Source organism: Ambystoma mexicanum, chromosome 4p (assembly GCF_040938575.1).
Source record: "Ambystoma mexicanum isolate Mex_15411 chromosome 4p, UKY_AmexF1_1, whole genome shotgun sequence".
In the NCBI taxonomy this organism is placed as follows: domain Eukaryota; kingdom Metazoa; phylum Chordata; class Amphibia; order Caudata; family Ambystomatidae; genus Ambystoma; species Ambystoma mexicanum.
The window spans coordinates 687,813,044-687,831,662 of record NC_090927.1 but is presented as its reverse complement, the minus strand read 5'-3'; the positions used below and the strand labels follow the sequence as shown (position 1 = coordinate 687,831,662).

The 18,619-nt window shown below is 50.6% G+C and overlaps 1 protein-coding gene across 3 annotated transcripts in view; it reads left to right on the top strand.

Moving 5' to 3' along the window:
- The window catches only part of CGAS (cyclic GMP-AMP synthase), a 553,556-nt gene that overhangs the window by 194,310 nt on the left and 340,627 nt on the right, over positions 1–18,619 (top strand). Inside the window, exon 4 of one of the 3 annotated variants that reach the window (XM_069606249.1) lies at positions 3,489–4,082. The exons of the other annotated variants lie outside the window; for them this stretch is intronic. Within the exon in view, the coding sequence (XP_069462350.1) occupies positions 3,489–3,625 (137 nt within the window). The 3' untranslated portion in view covers positions 3,626–4,082. Of the gene's footprint in view, positions 1–3,488; positions 4,083–18,619 lie in introns of those variants that run through there. 3 annotated transcript variants of the gene reach the window in all.

Here is an 18,619-nt window from a genome sequence, read left to right as displayed (position 1 = left end):
AGAATGTCCTCTCGAACTGCTCTACCACCTATATGCATACTTTTATGGTTGTAGTTTGTATGTTGTTTTACGTTTGCACAAAATGTAATAAAATGTGTTATCAAAAAAAAAAAAGAAGGGGAATTTGCCCGAGTTGGGTGCGTATACCGTGTCCACTGTGAACATTACCCTGCCCATCTATCCCTTAACAGCCAGAAATCTCCCTCCAAATCCCCTCTTGACCTGGAGCCCCTTCATCTGGAAGGATCTCACCAGTATAATTCCCACCCCTTCTTTTTTATGTTCTTTGTTGGAGGCTCAGAACATCTGTCCCACAACTCCTTTCCGCAATGGCTGTTCTGAAAGTGCGTTTCCTCTAGGAAAAAAATGGACAATCGGAGGTTCCGGAACATATTGTATGTCGGCTACATTTTGTTTAGTGAGTTGAGTCCTTTGATTGAGGGTTGCCACCTTGAGCTCATGCATGCCCATTTCTGGGGTGTTTTCCTATACTCGGAACATCCCTGTCCGGGAACCCCGCTGCCCATCCCCTGTATGTTCTTGATACCCTCCCCCCTTGCCCATGTCCTGCCTCCCTAGCCCACAATGAAAAACCCAAATGGGAACCATAAACATTTAGGGAAAATAGCCCAATCAAGTAGAGAGACATGGATATCTCCAGGTCACCAGTGTATGTGGAGGCTTGTGGTAGGCCTCGCCACCTCTACCTCGACAAGTATATAAAAACATGCAGGGGAGCACATTCTTGTGCAGGGCCCCCTTTTAGCGTTGTTTTGTCCATGTCTCTGTTCATTTTGGGGGCGTTGATTGACGCACCCTCGATTTTCTGGCCCGTCTCGAGCTCCCCTCTCTCCTGCATTCCTTGGGCCGGGCGAATGCACTCTAAGCATTCCCTTAACTGGCGTTGGCTCTGCTTTTCTGGCTGTATTTCTTCGCTTTGCAGTTCCTTAAGGAGGTTGTCTGCCTCCTCTCCCTGGTGTATAGCATAATCTTCCCCCCTTGAGCTCAAATGCCAGGGCAAAAGGGAAGCGCCAACATATCTCACCCCCTTTACCAGGAGCCATTTTAAGGGCCTGCATTTCTGGCATTGGACAGGCTGTACACTGATAGGTCCTGATAGATGGTCACCTGCGCTCCTTTCCATTTTATTGTGCCCCTCTCAAGTGCCTTTTGGAGGATTTCCTCTTTGTCCTGATGATAGTGGCATTTAGCCACCACTGCGTGCAGTCCCCCCCCGGACGCTGCACCCCTGTGGACCCTGTCACATTTGATTTCGCTCTCCTCCGACGCCCCTAAACGCTTGCGCAGCAGTCGTTGCAGGGACATTTCCAGATCTTGTGGCATATCCGTGTCCTTGCCAGAGAGCCCCCAAATGCGCAGGTTATTCCTCCGTCCCCTGTTTTCCATATCACCCACCTTGTCCTGGATCTCCCTGTCCCAGTGCTAAAGTTCTTTGAACCTCATGTCGAGCTCCACGTCTAATATGTCTGCTGGACGTTGCATGTGCTCCAGTGCTTCAACCTGGTCCTGCACCTTTTGTTAATCTTTCTGTAATGACCCCTATTGAGCCCTGGACCTCAGCCCTGAAGGCCCGCAGCTCTGCGAGTACTGCGTGGATGTCCTGATGTTGGCCTCCCAGGGCCCCTAATTCTTGTCCAGCCCCCGCTTCAGCTGAATTCTCACTTATTGCAGGGGGACCCCTCTGTGTTGCTCTGCTTCCCTCCACCTCAGACCTGGTGGGCGTGTGGGCCCCCTTACTCCCCTGGGCGGCGGATTCACTCTGGCAGAGTTCCTCCTGGGGATGTCTCACCTCCCGGGCCTCAGCCAGGCCTGTGCCTTAATCCTGGTCCTCAATGTTGTTGCAGAGCTGCATGCACCCAGGGGTCTGCTCCTCCAGCTCCGGCCATCCCCACCGATGTCTGCCCTGGGCTTGGGGTCTCTGCCACACCTGATTCCTGCTCCTGATTTGGAGCTGGTGGTAAGGCTCCCCCCATCTCAGGGCACATTCCCGGCATCGCCCTCTTCTTCGTCGGGCCTTAATTATACTTCTTTTCTAGGCCAAGCGCAGAGCTCTCATCTCACGCGGCCATCTTCCTGCGCGCCCTGTTGTGGTTGTCCTATAACACATTTTTAACTTCTTTTCTCTCTTTATCCCCTGTTAATGGAAGGTTGGAATAATTTTGAACCTTGGATGGAATAGGATAAATTGTATGGACGTTGGGCTCTGTAAGTTTTATGTTGTATGGACTTCATTTTGTCTTATGGAAGGCATTTGAAATGACAGATACACCGAAATTATATTTGGTATCGACAATTTGTTCCAGCAATCAGGTTTACATTTTTTTACCAATTTGATCCAGCAGTCGGTTTCTCAATTTCTTTCCAGCAATTAATGTAATTGTAATGGACAAATTGATACAGTAATTGTTATTCGGATCCAGCAACTTATTAATGATTATTTTATCCTGCAATCAATATATTGAGTTTTCATTCAGCAATTAACATAATATAAGTACATCAACAAATGTTTGTCATTAATTTAATTTGCTTTGCATGCCGATTTTAATTTGCTGTATGTCAATAGTAAACTAAATCAGCATATTATATTTATTCAAAGCAGACAAACCTTTGCTTTTGGTAATACTTAATATATTTTCTTACAGTACTTCAGATGAGTTGGGACTTATATTTGTAATAAAAAAACACTCATCAAAAAAACAATTGTAGAAGTCGGGGAATGGTAGCCTGGTAGGCTGGCGTCAGCGTGTTTAATGCTGTAAAAGTGTTCACCAATAGGTCAGTGGCTTAGTGAGAGATGCCTTTGGCACACTTGTTGACGCCTACTGTGCAGAAGCAACCTAAGTCAGCTACAGAAATCTTGTTGTATTGGGAGTTTACGCCAGGTCCTTAGCTCCTTACTGAGCAACTCCAGAGTCTGCAGGAGTAGACTTTCATGCTCAAAGAGAAATCCGGTTAGAACCCAGATGTATAATAGTAATTGAGACTGGGAATGGAATACAAATTCCCTTGGAACATATGGGATTGATTGCCCCATGATCTGGATTAGCATTAAAGGGCATCCAATTACTGGGAGGAGTGATAGATGCAGACTATCAAGGAGAAATCAAAGTCATTTTAATGAACAGTGGAGATCAGATATTGCCTATCCATGTAGGAGATGGGATAGCCCAATTGATTGTGATGCCTGTTAAATGGTCCATGGTCAAAAAGGGAGAGCTCTCTACAGTGTTAACTACTCAGGGGAACCGTGGTTTTGTTTCATCGGACCGTATGGTACCGAGTGCAAAAGTGTGGGTGGAGAAGCCTAGTGGCCCACCTGTACATGCAGATGTCTTCGTGTCAGGCCGAGACCAAGTTGTGTTAGTCCAATTTCTCCTTGCCAGGCTCAATTACCATGTCCCTGCTGAAAATGTTATTTAAGAGAATGATTATCAACAGTGACATGCTTTTTCTGGATTGCTTTACAGATTTTGTGCCTGACTGGTGTAAGTCCAAGTCTAAATGGTCTCCATCTGATAGACTCAAGTTACTCAGAGCAGAGGCAAATTCAAAATGTCACAATTGCGCAACCTACCAATCTGAATCTGATGAGGTTGGAGAATGAGATTTGTGGTTCACTTGATGCCTACGCCGACATACCAGCCCAAACGGGCACGAAGAAGCAGATTCGCAAAGCATTGAGGATGAACCAAATACAACTTGCCGAAATGGAGAATATTTGATCTACCTGGCTCGGGAAATTCTAAACCTCACCTACTTTTGCTTATCAAACTCACATAATGGAATGGACCTACTGCCAACCTGTCTGCTAGCGGTGCCAACACTTGCTTCAACTTTGATACACATTTATAGCTTCACGTACGACTCTTCAGTGGAGGATAATGATATTCATCAATCATTGGCTGTTTGTGAATATTTCAAGTTCTGTCAGGAGACCATGGAGAAATCTAACTAAAGTCTACACCTATAATATTGCTAAAGCAGATATCTGTTTTTTTTACCTGTCAGCCAGAGGAGGTTGGCAAGTGTCAGCAATTGAATATGAATAAAGGAATCAACCGGACAGTGTTTGAAAACTAACTATGTGCACATGCTCCAAGCACATGCACCAACGTGACCAACACCATGAGTTGTAATCATGCAATTGTAGCTGCTAGTCATTTGAACCATGTCAAGCTTCAAGTAGGTTGGTTATTCTCATGCAGGATCTCTGGAGGACCATGTGCAATAGCACGGCTAGCACTAACCTAGTTTTCTTTGCAGCCAGCATTACCTAGAGTGAAGAGAACAAGTTTTGAATCTATAGGGCTAACCCCAGATTGTGATTCAAATGTGCATTTATTGTCGGAACCAGACGTTCTAGCTCTTGCTTATTCTTTGGTAGGAATCTGGGGATTAGCTGCTGGGTGCTATACATCTTTGATTAAGCTAGCATGTTTAGTAGTGAAAGGGTTGAATCATACTTCTCAAGCCTTAGAAGAATTGATTTTAGATATTATAAGTTACACACCATAGTGACTAACTTACTCCTAGTCCATAGTCCCCTTTCCTCCATACTGTATGGGCGTCCCTTGCTAGGGACGGGCAACAGAACCTTTTCCACCAGAAAACATTGCCTTCCCCTTTAAATTTAGATGCGTGCGGGGTGCGGCCCTGGGAGTATGCTCTCCCCTGACTCCGCCCAGCGGTGCCACTCCTCAGTCCCCTTTGACACGTCGACAATATTATGATTGCCTAATGACACTGAGTTATTACACGGGATGGTGGAGGGACGCATGGAGGAAAGGGGACTGTGGACTAGCAGTATGTTAGTCACTACAGTGAGTAAATTATAATTACTCCTACGTCCCGTCCCCTTTCCTCCATACTGTATGGACGATTACAACTGAATGGAGCCCTGGGGAGGAGAGTTGCCTCTCTAAGAAAACAGCTCTTCAAAACTGCCTGGCCAAATGCTGCCTCTTATCTGGCGCTAGCCTCCAAGCAGTAGTGTTTGCAAAAGGCCGATGGGGAAGCACAGGTAGCCGCCTTGCTGATCGTCTGCCATGGGACATGTCTTTGGAAAGCCACCGCCGTGGCCTTGGCTCTGATGGTGTGGGCATGCATGTTTGCTGGCAAAGGCCTGTACTGCCCCTCATATGTCTCATTGATGGCCATAACCATCCACCTTGCTATGGAAGCCTTGAAGGCTTGACAGCCTGGTTTTGAACCGCCTAAAGTGATGAACAAGGCATCCCATTTACGAAAGCGCTTTGTCCTGTCCAGGTAGAATCTCAGCATATGCCTGACATCCAGACAGTGCAATACCTTCTTAGCCTCATTCTTTGGGTCCGCAAAGAACGTTGGGAATACTATCTCCTCGTTAATGTGAAAAGAAGAAACAAGCTTGGGCAGGATGCGCCCTGAGCACCACCTTGTCCCAGTGAATCGAGTTATAAGGCTCTGAAGCCACCAGAGCCTGAATCTCGCTGATCTGGTGTGCTGAAGTAAGACCAACCAGCAGGGCAGTCTTGATAGTTGCCAGCCTAATGTCTGCTGATGCCATGGGTTCGGAGGGTTTGTGAGCCTGGGCGCCCAACACCACGTTAAGGTCCCAGACCGGATGTGGATGTTTGACAGGAGGATATAATCTGGTCAGACCCGCCAAATGCCTTTTTACCACCTGATTGGAAGAAAAGATATCATCTCCAGATTTCTTGTAGGCTCCTATGAACCCCACATACGTACAGCAGGTTGTCTACCTGCACACCCAAGTGAGAAAGATGCGCAGAGAAGGATAACGCATCGTCAAGTGAGCAAGTCAGTGGATCAATCTTGTTTGTCTTGGCCCAGTGGCAGGACCTGGCCCACTTGCTCCTCTACTGACTTCTGGTGGATTCGCTCCTTGCTCCTTGCCCCTTGTATGATAGCTAGGTTGTCCTGTGATAAGTCTAGATGGTTCAGGGTGACCTGTTCAGGAACCAAGCTGCCAGGGCTAACTTCTGCAGAGCGGGGTGAACCACTGTGCCCCCATGCTGGGAGAGTAAGTGGGCTGACCCAGCGGGAGGTGTACTGGGGGTTGGTCCGACAGTCGGAGGAGCTCTGAGAACAAAGGTCTTGCCGTCCACCATGGCGTTATCAAGATGAGTTGAAGGCTCTGTGACACCCTGACCCTGCATATGATCCTGTGAATCGGCGGAGTGGGGGGAAACTCGTACGCGTTCATGCCGTTCCACGGGATCTGCAACACGTCCCCCAAAGAACCCTTGCCTTATCTCAGCAAGGAGGTGAACTGAGGGCACCTCATGTTGTTCATGGTGGCAAATAGGTCTACCTGCAGGTGGCCCCACCTGTCGAAGATCCCCCTGAGGACCTCTTCGTTCAACTGCCGTTCGTAGTTGTCGATCCCCAGCCTGCTGAGCCTGTCTGCCTCCAAGTTGGAGTCCCCTGCAGGGTGTACTGCTGATTAGTAAATGTTGTTCGACAGTGCCCACAAATATTGATGGACAGCCGGCAGAGTGGCAGGTACCTGGTACCTCCCTGCTTGTTGATGTAATACATGCAAGTGGAGCTGTCTGTCTGGATGCAGACCAACTTGCTGTTGACAATGGGGAAGAACATTTTGAGGGCAAGCCAGATGGTCATCATCTCGAGCCAGTTGATGTGTTCCAGTTGTTCCTGTCGTGACCATACTCCATGAACACTGTGGTCGTCCAGTGTAGCCCCCCATTCCCTAGAGACGAGTCCGTGGCAATGGTGATCTCCGGAGAAGGTTGCCTGAACAGTCTGCCCTCTAACATGTTGGTCTCTGCACTCAACCACTCCAAATCCGGGTGTAGGTACTGTGGTATGCTGATTAGAGCTGCCTGGGAGCCCCTCTCCTGATTCCAAGAGGCTGAGCAATGCAGCTGCAGCCTCCTCATTTTGAGTCTTATGCGTGGCACAGCCAGCAGACAAGCCGCCATTATTCCAAGCAAGTGCTGGTACCACCATGCTGAGGTCACTGGCCTGCTGAGAAAATGCCTGGTGGCCTTTCTGATTGCAGTGATCTTGTCTGCTGAGGGGAAGATCTGCTCCACCCTCGTATCCCAAAATAGTCCCAGGAATGTTAAGGACTGAGTGGAGACTAACTGCGACTTCTTGAGATTGATGGAGAACCCCAGATCGTATAGCATGCGCATAAGTGCTGACGCTGTGCTCTGTACAGCTTTGGGAGACTCCGCTCAGACTAGCCAGTCATCGGGGTATGGATAAACGTGATGGCCCTGAGCTGGGCTGCTACCAAGTTCATTAACCTTGTAAAGACACTTGGGGCCGAATTGAGGCCAAAAGGGAGGACTGTGTATTCAAAATGAAAGCCCATGATCCTGAACCTCAGGAAGTAACGATGGGGCTCCCCCACACAGTGTCTCTGCGATGAGTGCTGGAGTAACTATCTTGAACTTTTGAAGGGGTAGGGAAAGGTTCAAGGAAGAGAGGTCTAGAACAACTTGAGGCCAGCCTGGTTCTTTTTCTGAAATGGCAAATATCCGGGAATATAAGCCAAATGCCTCGCTGTGAAGCTGGAACCTCCTCCACTGCCTGACTCGCGATGAGTGAGCGGATTTTCACCAAAAGAGTTTCCGTCCCAATCTGTGGGAGTGGAGTGGAGGAAAGAGGAAATGGAGGAATTGGTAGACGGAAGCCCATGGAAACTACTGAGCGGATCCATGGGTCCGCAAATCTTGCCTGCCCGGAATGGATGCAAAGGGCAAGCCTGCCCCCCCCTGCCGGAGACTTGTGGATCTGTATGGCATTGTCACTGTTTTTTACCCTCTGAGGCTGGTGCCTGGGCGAGGGACTGGGAAAAACCCCCTTTCAGAGGATTTGTGTTGCTTGCGCCTGTGCTGGCTAGGAGACCGGTCGGGCTGTCTAGCGTGTTGCTCCTGAAAGCCCCTGAAACCACCAAAGGTATGGGTTCTGTCAGAGCGTTGGTGACTTTGGCTGTAGGCCTTAGTAGACGATTTTGTAAGGATTGACAAGGACTTGGCTGTTAGCGAGCTATTTTTCTTCTTATCAAGTTCCTCGTCTGTGGTCGAGGGAAACAAGTCCCCCCCCACAGCTGCCCTCACATGGCAGGTCGAGCATGCGCTCCTGCACATCAGGGTTGAACTTGGTAGCTCTAAGTCAAGCTGTCCCCCTCATATCAGTGGCGATCTAGATAGCCCTGTGGTGTCGATATGAGCCACTGTAGACTCCATGATATCCTGGGCCACAATGTTTGCCTCTGCCAACCCATCCCTGAATCGTGCCCGACTATGCGCGTGAAGCTCTGGGAGGAAGTCCGCAATCTCCCGCCAAAGCTTTTGATTCACTGCTGCCAGCATCGCATCAGCGTTGGCCTGGTAGAGCGTGGCATTAAAGTAAATCGTTTTACCGTAGGACTCCAACAGCTTTTCTTCCTTCCCTAGGAGTGCTGAGGTGGGGGCAGATGAAGAAGGCTGTGGTTTGGAATAAAAGGAGGCTGCAGCTATAACAGAGGAATGGGATTGGGGGTGCACTAACAGTATGAGTGAGCCCCCCCTCCGCCTGCCTGTACTTGGCATCAAGGTGTTTACTGGTAGGCTGCGTGGAGTGCGGCTTTACCCATCCCTTCTTGGCCAGGGATTCTACATCCTTTTGCAGAGGGATGTCAGTTCTTGTGGCAGGGCGGATGGTCAGCACCTCAGCCACAACCCTCTCCTCAGGTTATTCAATTTGGGGTGGCGGCATCCCCAGGTATTCTGTCAGACCCACCAGCCTCTTGTGGAAAGCCTTAGCTGTCGAGGGAGTATCCTGTTCCTCGTTCGTGTCACCAACTGTGTCCTGCAGGTCGGGAGCTGTCGGAGGAGTGCTGGCTGCGGGGATCTGCGGCGTGCTCACTGGCAGTGCAGGGGGGCCGCTGAGGGGGCTGTGCCAGAGGCAGAGCCACCATGACTGGTGTGAGCGTGGGAACCAACGGGTGGACTGGAACCGGGGTCTGGACCACGATCTGTGCTTGAGGTGGTACCGGAGGGAGCATATCCTTGATGACCCCCCTGAGGATGGTTCCCATCTGCAGTGATTTCATGAAGGTAAGGAACTTTTCGAAGAACCTATCCTCGCATGCAGGTTAAGGGCCTGTGAGCATAGGAGCCAGGCCTTGTGGCTGCTGAGGTCTTGCCGGTCCTTGTCGCACCAAACTGTGGGCTGCTACCGCCCCTATGACGATGTGCTTGTGTATGATGTGGACCAGGTAACTGGCATTGTTCAGTCCCATCTAGATGTGCGTTCCCATGCCTGCTCTCCAGAAGGAGGTGGCTCCGGGTGAGCCACCATCTTGTATGGCCTGGTGGGCATTTTGTTAGGCCACGTGCCTGCTGCATGGTGCCTGATGAGCTGGGCCCAGTCTCTGCCTGTACGCTTAAGAGGTTCAGACCTTCCCTGCACCTCAGTTAGGTTCCTGGGAGGCGGAGTGCCCTCGGCCATGACACCGGTAGTGCAACTGCTGCGTATAGGTGCCCCCTCAGGCGCGAGACCGGTGTTAGAGCAAAGCCCCTGAGGGAGGTCTGTGGTACCAGAGCATTGCGGCCACTCAGCGGTGGAACCGGGAGGATCTTGTGACCCCTTTAGCTCTAGGAGCCTTAGTCCCTTTGCTAGTCTTAGGACATGGAAGGCCCCTCCCACTTGGGCGCTTCCCTGGGAAGGAGTCTCCCTTCCGGCGTGTGGCGGAGAACAGGGCACCTACCTTGGGCCTGGTCTTCCTCCTCACGTATGTCTTGATGTCCTCTGGAGGTGATGTTTCGAACAGCTCCCTCCACCCATGGCTAAACGATTCTTCATAGCTTGCGGGGTCAATGCGTCACATGCAGAACAAGCGTCCTAGCCGTGGCCAAGGCACCGGAGGCCGATCGCATTGGGGGGTCTGATGTAGGGAAGGCACAGGCTGAACAGCTGCTGAAACCTGCAGTTGTCCAACATGCGCCAGGGAGGAGCATGGCACCAGAGGACAGAGTACGATCTCTGACAATAGCTATGAGAAAAAAAGAAGAGAAATGAAAGTCTTCTGAGAAAAAAAGCGTGTGGAATTACAAGGCCAGATGGCTAACTCGGGAGCGCTGGTGAAAGCAGTCCATTCCAGTCGACGCGGAGGACTGAGGAGTGGCGCCCGTGGGCAGAGTCAGGGGAGCGCATGCTCCCAGGGCCACGCCGTCGCACACATCTAAATTTAAAAGGGAAGACAATATTTTCTGGTGAAAAAGGTTCTGTTTCCCTTCCCTAGCGAGGGACGCCCATGCAGTGTGGAGGAAAGAGGAAGGCACGTAGGAGTAAGCAAAGTTCTGAGAAAAACGGTTTTGCAGAATAGAGCTGCTATTGATTATGTATTAAAACATCATTTAGGCAGACCATCAGGGGGCGCGGACCAAGATGGCCACGTAGAGACGAAGCTCCGCCACACACCGTCCATCTAGATAAATATTTGCTGCCCTTCGCAGCTAAAAGAAACATTTCCCCTGTGTGGTTGAGCAGTGGAGAACGGTGCCACACACCCAGGGTGCGGCGGCTGCAAAGATCACACCCCGATGACAGCAGAAGCAGGCAGGCCAGGCCAGACTGAGAAGCACAGAGGCGGGTACCTCGAGTCTGCCAGAACATCCAGCGCGAAGTTGCAGTGGTGACCGGACCCCGCAGGTGTCCAAGCGGAGTCCCTGCCCAACCCCATTGTAGTCAGGCGACAAGAGGCTGAATCAGGAATCCCCCGCGGAGCGGCACAGACCACAGAGACAGCTGGTGTCCCGGACTGCGGAGAGGACTGATGGTGAGGAGAATCCCCGGGCCCGGGCAGTAAAATCGGACAGGAGATGGCGCTCCGACTGCAGCAGCCAAGGTGTGGGGGCATAGTCAGCCCCACCGAGACTCACAAGAGGGTGAGCCAGGGAAGGGGCCATAGAGGTGCAGAAGGTTCCCCAAGAACAGGGGACTAGGCCCCCTTCCCAATCATGAGGCCGGCGGCTTCATAGCACACTAGGGGCAGGTATCCAGAGCACAGGAGACTGGAGTAGGTAATTCCAGCTGAGCTGCACCGACAATGGAGACAGTCGGTGTCCCGGACTGTGGAGAAGACTGAGGGTGGAGAGAGCCCCGGGCCCAGGCAGTAAAATCGTACAGGAAACTGAGCCCCCACGCATGACAGTGCAGATATCGGGGGCTTAGAAAGTGGGGGCGGATCACACGGAGGTGGTGCCTCTCCCCCTCCCCCATTGGCAGAGTGATGGGACCTGCATGAGTCCTGATCTGGATCCTGGGAGGCATATGAGGTGAAGAGGATCCTCTGGCCTTCAGGGGTGACATTTAAGCAGATACCAGGCCCCAGCCATGGCCTTCAAGATACAAGGGCATAGTCCCTTGTGCCGGGGCACGCGGGACAGTTAGCCACAGACTGCCACCGGAACCGAGGGTGGCCCCAGGAGCATTGCAGGCCTGGGCTCCTCCTCTACCCTCCCCGGGTTAGTGGGGCCGCCGACAAAGCGAAATATAAATGGCGAGGCAGTGTCGAGGGATCCAGTAAACAGGTGATCGAGAACAGAGAAGGTGAGGGCAGACCACCAGGGCAGGCGGCCGTACACCCACGCAGCGCAGAGACCTTGTAGTCGCGATCTGCCCCTTGGACTTGGGGACTGGTGCCCCTTGGGGACATCCAGGAATATAGGAAGGACTCACCCCGACAATAAGCAAACACAAAAGGAGCGGTGGAGGAGCTTCCTACTTGAGGGATCTGGCCCCCTGGTGCCTGTACACGTCTTAAGCAAAGGGGGGGACCAGACAGGGCCCAGACCAGAGAGCTAGAACAGGGCCAGACAAAGGATGGACCAGAGTCCACCCTGTTGTATTCAGCCACACTGGTGAGGGGGTGGCCCGAGGAGCGCAACAGGACTGTAAATGACCAAGGAGCCATCCATCCCTCCCCCCACCCAAGGGGCCAACAGCGCCAAAGTATAGAAACGGGCCGCAGAGCACAGGACACAGGGTACAACCCCTCCCCATAAAAAGGAAGCACAGCAGGAGGGGTGGGTGAGGCAGCCACAGGGGAGTCTTGCAATCTTCGCGCCAGAATATACGGCGAGCAGCAGAGAGTCTACACGGGACCGACTCGGCAGGACAGAGCAAGATCAGGTCTCGAGCCGTCCCAAGGTAGCTCAAAAACAAATAGCCACACTGGAGACCTCCGGCCCGGACCACATGATGAAAGGGCCCAGAATCGGCTATAGCGACTCTACAACGTTTTAGGAGGCAATTAGGGTGAGACCTGGGCAGCACCCCAACCAAAAGGGACACTATGGCCGAGGGTGGAAGTGCGCTGGCCCTGACCAGGGACTACTTGAAAGACACTTTTCAGGAAATCAAGGCCATCCAGACTGATATCAGGCATCAATATGCAACCTCAAGGGAAGGGTTGATAAGCTGGGAGATAAAATGTAAGGGATGGAAAATAACCACTTGCAGGTTGACCTTTTGGACATGAAGTATGAGGCGCAGTTAACAGACCTCGAGTCCCGGGAAGAAGATCAGTTGCTGAAACTGGACGACCTCGAGAACAGGGAGCGTCTCAACAACCTACCCATCCTAGGGATAAAAGAACAGAGGGGAGAGACGGACGCAGATGTAGGAAGGAAAGACCAGGGTTTGAATAATTCCATCTTTGATATGATATGATAAGGCATTTATAACGCGATTATACACAAGTGTTTCAAGACGCGAAAGGCAGACGGAGGGAAGGATGTCCAGTTGGAAAGGGCTCTTCGAGTTGGCGGTGGAGGCGGTAGAGGCCCAAGGTCCATTGTGGTCCGCTTCCTGAGGTACAGGGAAAAGATGGAAGTGCTCGAGAAAGCCAAGCACCTGGGCAGCATCATATTTGAGGGTGATTCGGTTAACGTATTCCAGGACCTGTCGGGTCTTACCCTGTCCAGACGAAAAGACGGCTGCTCTCTGACTCTATGGCTTATGGAGAAGGGCATCGGGTAGCACTGGTCCTTCCCTTTCGCAATGACATTTGAAAGAGGATAAGTGGACTATCGTATCGCGAGCAGCCAGGAGGCACAACGGGTTCTACAGGTGCTAAAGGAGGAGACTTCGAACATAGAGGCCGAAGGAGACAGGAGTGGTAAGTCACTAAAACAAAGGGGACAGTCCAGGAACAGTGGGATTTCAGGGGGTTCTATGAGAATAGAGTTGTTGGGACACCTCACTAATCCGCAAAATGGTGAGACTTGAAGTAGGGGGCCGAGCTGATACACTTAAGATGGGGGACCTTAAACGTTAAGGGCCTAAATTCCCCCACTAAACGGTCATTGCTGGGCAGGGAATTTTGAGACTGGGGTCTTGACCTGTTGATGGTCCAAGCGACGAGGCTGATCCGGGGGGCAGAGAGGTGCATCCCTGGGGCCCAAATTGGGCAGACATTTTGGGCATCTAGGCCCACCTAGAAGTGTGGGGTAAGGATCCTCGTTAATCGCATAGGTGAGCCACAGGTCTGGAGGAGGGAAGACGGGAGGGCCTTGGTGGTAGCAGGGACTGTGGAGGGAGTTCAGGTGACCATCGCCACAGTATATTGCCCAAACGCAGGCCAGTCCCAGTTTCTCTGGAGTTATGGGGGAGATACTCAGCTGAACGGTGGGTCTCCTCCTGTTGGGAGGGGATTTCAACATGTGGGCAGACCAGCTCATGGATCACAGTGGGGGCCAGGATAAAAGTGGAAGATGTGGCATACAAGTGGAGGGGGGGGGTCTCCTCGGATACATGACTGACCAGGGTTTAATTGATGTTTGGAGGGAGTTCCACCCAGCCACAAGAGGTTTCACTTTCTTTTCCCCAGTCCACGGGTCCTGTATGAGGATTGATTATTGATTTGTGCACCATCAGCATGCCACAGAGTAACTACTAGCAACATTCGTCCCATCAGCTGGTCAGACCATGACATGGTCGATATGGGTCTAGTCTTGATGGCCTCAGATACAGAGAATCATTATGGCGCTGCACTGATATCCTACTGAAGGACCTTGCCTTCGCCAAAGAAATTAGAGAAGCGATAGAGGAGTATTTTAGATTTAATGACACAGGAGAGGTCGACATGTGCATGATCTGGGAGGCAGCTAAAGTAACATGGAGAGGCCTCCAAGAAGAGGGTTAGGACCCTGCAAACGGGGAAACTGAGGGGGGAGATCCACAGGTTGGAAGCCGAGGTACCTGAGGGAGGGAAGGACGATAAACTGAGCGCAGCTAAGGAGAAACAACACAAGCTGAGGGAGTTTGAAGTGGGGAAGGTGGTCTCTGGCCTTAAAGATACTATCAGAAGGGAGACAAGGCAAATGCCCTGTTGGCATCGAGGCTCAGGGGTCAGAGAGCAGAAAGGTGGGTCTCTGAAATCGTGGTCTCTGGGGAGGGGGAAATGTGGGGTGGAAACATTCACACTCCACGACGGGTAAAGTTGCCCAGGAATTTGCTACGTTCTATGAGCAATTGTACAGGAAGGAGAAGAAGGAGATGGAAGAGGGGGGTCTGGATAGATACCTGGGGGAGGTCTCCCTCCCAACTCTCCAGGAGAGTGATGTCACAGACCTGGAAAAACCGATCACACAGGAAGAGGTACTGAAAGCCATTAGTGGACTAAAGGTAGGGAAAGCCCCTAGCGATGATGGTTATACAGCAGGATTTTACAAGGCATTTGCAGGCTGTTTGGCCCAGCACATGGCTAAAATGTATAATAGTATCCTGACCTTGGGGAAGGCGCCCCCCTCGTTTGGCAGAGCATTAATAACAGTCATACCCAAGTAAGGAAGGGACCCAAAGAGCTGTAAATCATACCGTCCTATATCCCAGTTAAATGTCAATGCTAAAATCTTCACTAGGATTCTGGCCTCGAGAATGGAGTGGCTCGCGCCGAAATTGGTCCATTCCGACAAGGTTGGGGTTTATTCACGGAAGACAAGGTGCTGATACAGCACGTAAAACATTGTATCTCATGGAGGCCGCAGTGAAAAAAGATGGCAACCCAGTGCTGATCTCCCTTGATGCTAAGACAGCATTCGATCGGGTGCACTGGGACATCCTTTACAGGGTTTTGCAGAGGTTTGGGTTGGGAGACCATTTTCTGAAGGGGATGCGGGCGTTGTAAGACTACCCGGTGGCTCGCTTTACGGTTAATGGGAGATTGTCATGGCCCCTCAAATTGATGAGGGGCACGAGGCAGGGCTGCCCTCTCTCGCCACTTCTGTTTGCACTAACAATGGAAGTGCTGGCGGGACGGCTCAGAAGGGCCCCACAGGTGAAGGGGATCAGGGTCAGCGACAGGGAATTTAAGGTGGGGGTTATACGCAGATGATGTCTAGCTGCACCTGATGAACCCACTGAGCTCAACCCCAGCAGCTCTAGAAATCATTGAGGAATACAGATTCTTTTTGGGCTTCAAAGTGAACAAAGACAAGTCAGTGGTGTTTCCCTTTGCAGGGGATGATCAAAGGGACGTAGATGCGGTCCTGCCCTTCGGTTTAGAAATTCACTGGGGAAGAATTGTTAGGGAGAATTCTCATTCTATGGCTAATTTCCCTTACCTAGTGAGTCCCTCAGCAGCTTTGCTGGATTTCTGGGGTTTATTTTTTCCACTAGGTAAGAGTGTGAACCTTTTTCCCACTCTTACATGTGTTTTGCCATGTGTATTTCTACTGTTTGTGTGATCTTGGGTTCTGGAGCCACACCACTCCATGAGACCGACTTTTTGTGTGTGTTACACAGCACCTTCAGTGCAGTGACACAAGGTTGTCTTTTAGACTTCCCAATGACTCAATTTTTCTGGGGCTGACTACTGTCCCACAGAAACATGTAAAGTTGCCACTAACTTTATATAGTCATATTTACCACAGATCCAGTGCCCCCCATTTTACATGGTGTTTTGGAAAGGGTTAATTCATATCCCTTTTTATCTGTGCCTCTTGGAGTTTTGTTTTGCTCCCTTAACACTAAGAGTTGGCTGGTGGCAGTGGTATCTACCCTAACTTTTCGACCACGGTTATATTACATACGTGGTAATGTTTTAGGCTAATATAGTTGCCTCGAACATGAAACCCGCTTGACCATATTGGTTTTAATTTGGCTCCGGTTGGGTTTCGTCGCCATTTCTTCTTGTTAAAATCTTTCTTGTGTTTTACTTTGCGCGGCAAACCAGGTTTGCCTTCTTTGTTCACCGTCATTTGGCGGGCTCCTTCTGGCGCCTGGGTGTCTAGGTGGGCTGAATGTGAGGGAGGGCTGTAGTCACCCCTTGCACAGGGTCTCCTTGGAGACCCAAGTCGCACTTTGTGTTCATTGGCTGAGATGGTTGTCCGGGCTGGACAACCCCCCTGCTAAGTGATTGACAGCCAGGCTGTGTGAAGGGGGGATTTTGGCTAGAAGTCAGTGGCCACTGGAACTGCAAGGAACCGAAGAGAAGCGGAGAAGAAGATGGCTGCTGCACTCCCGAGTCCCAGTGATGCCCTGCTGCAGTCCTGAGCTATCTACCCTTCAACGACAAGAGAAGATCCAGTCCGGAGGCTTCTTCCCTTGAGCCTGGTGGGATCAACCAGCTTACCTTCCACAGCCAGAGGATCCTCTTCCTGGTCGAAATCGCTGCACACAGCTATAGTGGTCCGGATAGCCATCTGAAGAGCCTCTCCTGTTTTAAAGGAGCGCACCTTTTATTCACTGTTGCTTCGCTGCTGCTGGCATCATCCCTCGGTAGTGCAGATCGCTCCAGACGTCGTCCTTCTTGTCCCCACGGCTGAAGCTCCAGGAACCGTGAGTCTGCAGGAACAACTGCCGTAGCACCAGCTTTTCTTCAAACGAATAAGGTACTGTGTCCAACTTCGAGGAATTGGAGTGAACCTTCTTCCTCACCAAGGTTTGTCCTTGTCTTCCTTCCCTCGTAACTTTTGCTTCCCTTTTGACAATATCTTAGTACTCCTGGCAATCTCGAATTGTGAACTGTTCTAACCTTGTGTTCCTCGCCAACAGGACCCCTGTTCCATTTGACACTGGTGCAGGCATATTGACTTTTATTTACATTTTAGAAAGTAGCCTTTGATTCTATTTGCCTTGACAAAAGTATTGCCTATGATATTTATCCCCAATTCTCTTGTGTTAACTCCTGGGATAAGTGTGTTTGACTTCGGTAACATTTCTTCTTGCGGGTACGCTTTTCTTTCATAAGACCGAACTGTCATTACTGTCAAAAAGTGATCGCATATTAACCCATGCTAACGTCTTTGTTTCACAACACCAGTCTGTCAAATCTCAGTGTACTTACCTTGAATTGATCTGCACAAGGGGAATTGGTTGTGTGTAGTGTATTTGAAGTGTGGTTTTAATTTAATAGGAGTGAAGTGTTTTATGAACAGATGGTTTTAAAATAAATGTATTATACTTTTTAACCAGAAACCTTGAGTCAGTGTTTGCTTGAGTCACAGTAATTGTAGTCCTTTGTGTAATCTCTTCTACTGCTTATTTGCTCCTGAGATAGATCTGGCTGCTCTGCCATTGCTACCACTTTTTCTGTGTAGTACAGGCTTGTACCAAAGGTGAAATTGTACTACCACTTGTAGTGTTAATTGTGTGTAGGGGTCCCTAAGGGCACTGCACAGGATTCTTCCTAACAAGCATACAGTGTTTGGGGGTTACCATAGTCAGGCCAGGGAAAGACTTGGGCAAGGCCAATTACCCCCTCTACTTAACACCCTGTTTAACGAAATGGCGGGATGGACCAACGGACGGATCTCATGGATGCGGAGGCTCAAAACCCTAAAAATGTATCTGCTACCAAGGATTCTGTACCTGTTTCATATGTTGTCTGTTAGGGCCCTGGAGATGCTCCTTAAAGAAGCCAAAGCCCGAATGATGCGGTTCCTGTGTCAGAACCAGAAACCCAGAGTAGGTTACGATACACTGATGATGCCGAAAGACCAAGGGGGAGTGGGGCTTCCAGATCTGACACTATACTACATGGCGGTTCAGCTCAGAGCAATGGTCCCACACCTGAGGGAGGACCACGAGAAACAATGGGTTTTCCTGGAAAACCAACTTATGAACCTGGCAACGGTAGGGGAATGACTAAGGATCCCCACGGGTCGGCTCCCGAGGAGACTCTGGGAACACCTGTTTCTGGGGGTGTATTGGGAGGTGCTAAATAAGGGTGCCAGGACATGGAGAATCCCTTCTTGGCCCTCCCGAATCAGTCATATCTGGGCCCCTATGGTTCGGGGCGAGATACCAGAGCTGAATAGATACCAAAAATGGTTTGAGGCAGGACTTTCTAGAGCCAGGCAATTGTGGGAGCAGGTAAAATGTATAGGTCTTCAGGAGCTGGAAACTAGTCTGGATATTGGAAAACTGTCGGTACTACTATACCGAGTTTTTACAGCAGAGAAATTGATGGTTTAAATACAAAGGGACCTCAACCCAGTTGAAAAGGTTCTTGATGGGCACCCAGAGATGAAGGGGCTCATATCACTACTCTATATCGCTCTGGTGGAAACAGGAAATCCAGTGAAGGGTGTCTGACGGAAGTGGGAACTGGACAGAGGCCTGCAATTGGATAGGG